General features: G+C 34.9%; 1 protein-coding gene across 1 annotated transcript; it reads left to right on the forward strand.

Annotated features, from left to right (window-relative positions):
* The first annotated feature begins 1,482 nt into the window (after nucleotides 1-1,482).
* On the forward strand, nucleotides 1,483-2,885 carry NFU1 (NFU domain protein 1). Its single transcript, XM_079073712.1, has 3 exons — nucleotides 1,483-1,940; nucleotides 2,261-2,397; nucleotides 2,476-2,885. Exons 1-3 carry the CDS (start codon nucleotides 1,619-1,621, stop codon nucleotides 2,665-2,667), a joined length of 651 nt encoding a protein of 216 aa, XP_078929838.1. The 5' UTR covers nucleotides 1,483-1,618; the 3' UTR covers nucleotides 2,668-2,885.
* The last annotated feature ends 759 nt before the right edge of the window (nucleotides 2,886-3,644 follow it).

Consider the following 3,644-nt stretch of genomic DNA (forward strand, 5'->3'; position numbering starts at 1 on the left):
AAAAAAGGGTTTTGGTCATAACAGGTCACCACATCGTGACCCAAAGAGTGTCACGTCGTGGGAGTCAAAATAAAGCTCGCGATCATCCTCGTCATGCCACATCGTGGTGAGGCCTCCACCATGTCGCGACCTTCCATTTTGAGAAAAAGTCAACAATAATCTAATAAGTAATACCTCAAGATTTCGAATGTTATATATATATATATATATATATATATATATATATATATATATATATATATATATATATAACACCAAGTTTCGTGTATGTCTCTCTTAAAAAGTATTAATATTTTAATTTTTGGATTTATGGTGGACAAGACGTGGTGATTGAGTCCTACAACGTGACCATGGTTAGTGAATTCGTGGAGGCCAAGTAAGTGCTACGACGTTAGCTTCTTCATATTGTCCCCAAATCCATTTCAATCCAAGTTTATACATGATTCTATCATCATGGATGTGTTTAAGTATTCCAATTGGATTCATTGTCATCAAACATCATATAGGTCATTGAATTCATTCCAATTTAATATATAATCATGAAATCCCCGATTTGGATTTCTAGGGTTCATGAGGGTTTTCAACCAAATCCCCAAATCTATCAATGAGATGATTTGATTGAGACCGGGATCATCAAAACTACTCAAGGGATTATCATTTGAAGAAGCTAATTTCGACATTAGGGTTAAAACCACTTCACAAGTTCAAATTTCTACATCAAAAGGAAGAAGATATACCTTGAAACCCTTGATTTCCTTCGTAGCTTGCACCAAATGAACCAAAAGAGCTTTAGATTGAATCCTTTTACTTATTAAAGAATAAATCACCATTCTACATCCCTTCCCCTCTTTGAATAGATCTTCTTTGGCTTGAAGAAGAGAGGATGCATTCTTATTTTCAGGTTTTTCACATTTGGCCCTTCTAGTTTGAGTATTTCTTCCAATTCCCACCATAAACTCAATATTTGTGATTCGATCCTTCTTTCACCTTCCTTGATATATTCCAATCGTCGAACCACCTAAACTCACCATAGAAGTTATGCAAAATAAGGTTGTCCACCCGAATAACATGAAATGGCCCACATTATTAATGAGATGCAATGTTCTAACATTAAATGTGATACACAAACAAGATAAAAAAAAATATACAAAAAGGTACACAAAATGCACCTAACAGTACGAATCGTAAGCCAAAAATGTCAAATCCGAAATAATCCATGTGGAATCCGTCCAAAAATTTCTTTCTATAAAAAGTTCAATATCAATGTACGAAATATTTTGTGACACATCTAAAAAACATGATGCTATTAAATTTATTCTAAAACAAACTATTTCAATTTTCAATCACTTTGATTATTTAAACAAATTATAAAACCAGGTTCTTTTTCTATATTCCAAAAACATTCCATAATTTTTTTGGATATGCGTATATAAATTCGAATTTACTAATTATTTTTTTCGAAAATGAAATGGAACGACGAGCATAATTATTGTGAATTATGTATTTTTTCTTTTTTCACTATCGTATTGAAGTTTTTATAGAAACGGCGTCTTTGGTGTGACGGATTCTTCCCCGGCGGTGTAGGGTGGTCATAACCTAAGTTACCTAACCAATAACCATGGCATTAGCAACACCGATTCTGATGTCTCATCCTCAATTCCAACCATCGTTCTTCACAAAGAGCAACAACCAAGTTACTCCCTCACCCGTATCCATCGTAATCAGAAACAGAATACAGATGGTGGTTCCTCAAAGTCAAAGCTATATCATAACCGTCAAGGCCATGGCCGGTGGTGGACTATACTCTGCTCAGCAATTCGAACTCACTCCCCAAAACGTCGATACTGTTCTCGATGACGTGAGGCCATACCTCATTGCCGATGGCGGAAACGTGGACGTTGTATCCGTTGAAGATGGCATCGTTTCTCTTAAGCTACAAGGTTCGTTTTAGGGCTTTTTTTTCTTTCTCATATTTCAATCGATTTTCTGGTTGACGAATTGCACTCATCTACTATTTCCATTGTTCAGGAATTTCTTATTTAACCCTGATGTTTTCAAAAGAATTAGTTTTGCCATCCAGGCGCAGCTTGTTGCCCGTATGTATTGAACTTTATTAGTCGATTTATAAAAGGATTTGGATTATGCTTTAAAGTTCTTATATGCGTTAGTCTGATAAAATGACCCGATTCTGGTTATCCCCTTTGAAAGGCACATCCAAACACACCTTAAAAGTAAGCAATGGAAATATGATTTGAATCAGGGGCGTGTGGGAGTTGTCCAAGCTCAACAACAACCATGAAGATGGGGATTGAAAGAGTGCTGAAAGAAAAATTCGGAGATGCTGTGAAGGATATCGTTCAAGTATTTGATGAACAAGCTGCTGCAACAAGCGTTGAGGCAAAGTTTTTGAATTGTTGTTGAATGTAAAAGAATAGTTTTATAGGTGATTATATATTGAATGGTGTGCAATTGCAGGCAGTGAATGGGCATCTTGAAATACTGAGACCAGCCATAGCCAACTTTGGTGGAAGTGTGGAGGTGCTGTCAGTGTCTGTGGAAGATGGGGAATGCGTTGTGAAGTATACTGGGCCTGACTCAATTGGATCGGGAGTCAAAGCAGCAATCAAGGAGAAGTTTCCAGACATCCAGAATGTCTTCTTCACATAGACTCTATGTTGCTGCTTGCTGTTGCTGTTGCTGTTATAGCCTCATCTTAAATCTAAAACTATACCCTTGTATGGCTGCTTTTGTTGACTGGTGTATTTCTATTTCTCTTAGTTTGTTGCGTATGTAAATATGGACACACTGATAAGTCATATGCATATACATCATCATCATCATCATACCATAATATATATTGGCCAAAGTATGCTTCCCTGCTTTTATTTTTATGTAATAACTTATAAATAAGAAACTCGATGTTTAATTATCTACATATGACATGATTTAGATTAATTTCATGAAATAATTACATCTATGTATTAGTTAAAGACACGAGTTCAAGATAAATATATTTAGTTTGTGTAAGTTTAGAAACGAGAATAGAATATATCGATCATTTATATGGAGATATTCTAGGAGCCATTGATTGGGTCTGTGTAGCAACACACGAACAAACGGTTCAGGAAGAAGAGGGAAAGCATGTGAACGATTTCTGAAGGTAAGGATTATACTTATAGACTTACAGTGGGTCATGTTTATGGCTTATCAGTGTATGTTAGAGATGGAATTTTGAATAATGTCTAAACCAATTAAAAAGATTCTTCTAACTTTTTCTATCATCCATTTTAATTCAACTTCAAGTTAATTTACCTACCATAACTTCATTTGATTTTTTTTTTCTTTTTCTTTGAATCGGCTGGAAATAAAAGATTTAGGAGATGTTTTTAAATTATAACTCACATTAAATTGTTGTCAATGGTTAAGAACTTCACTGTGTTATCTAATTTGGTAATCCATCTTCATGTTTTCAGCTTCCTTTTCTTTATCAGATTCATTAGCAGAGGAATTTTTTTTTTTGAAGTTTCAAAGTAGCAACGCATCAATGCGGCCCCCATTGATGTACATCGGTTTTGTACTTCCTAACTTTGTTTGCATTGTTTCTTATTCTATTACCGTGTGATACTTGTATATATTTTAGGGAA

Source organism: Lactuca virosa, chromosome 9, assembly GCF_052849685.1.
Source record: "Lactuca virosa cultivar CGN04683 chromosome 9, Lactuca_virosa_CGN04683_v6, whole genome shotgun sequence".
Classification (NCBI taxonomy): Eukaryota; Viridiplantae; Streptophyta; class Magnoliopsida; order Asterales; family Asteraceae; genus Lactuca; species Lactuca virosa.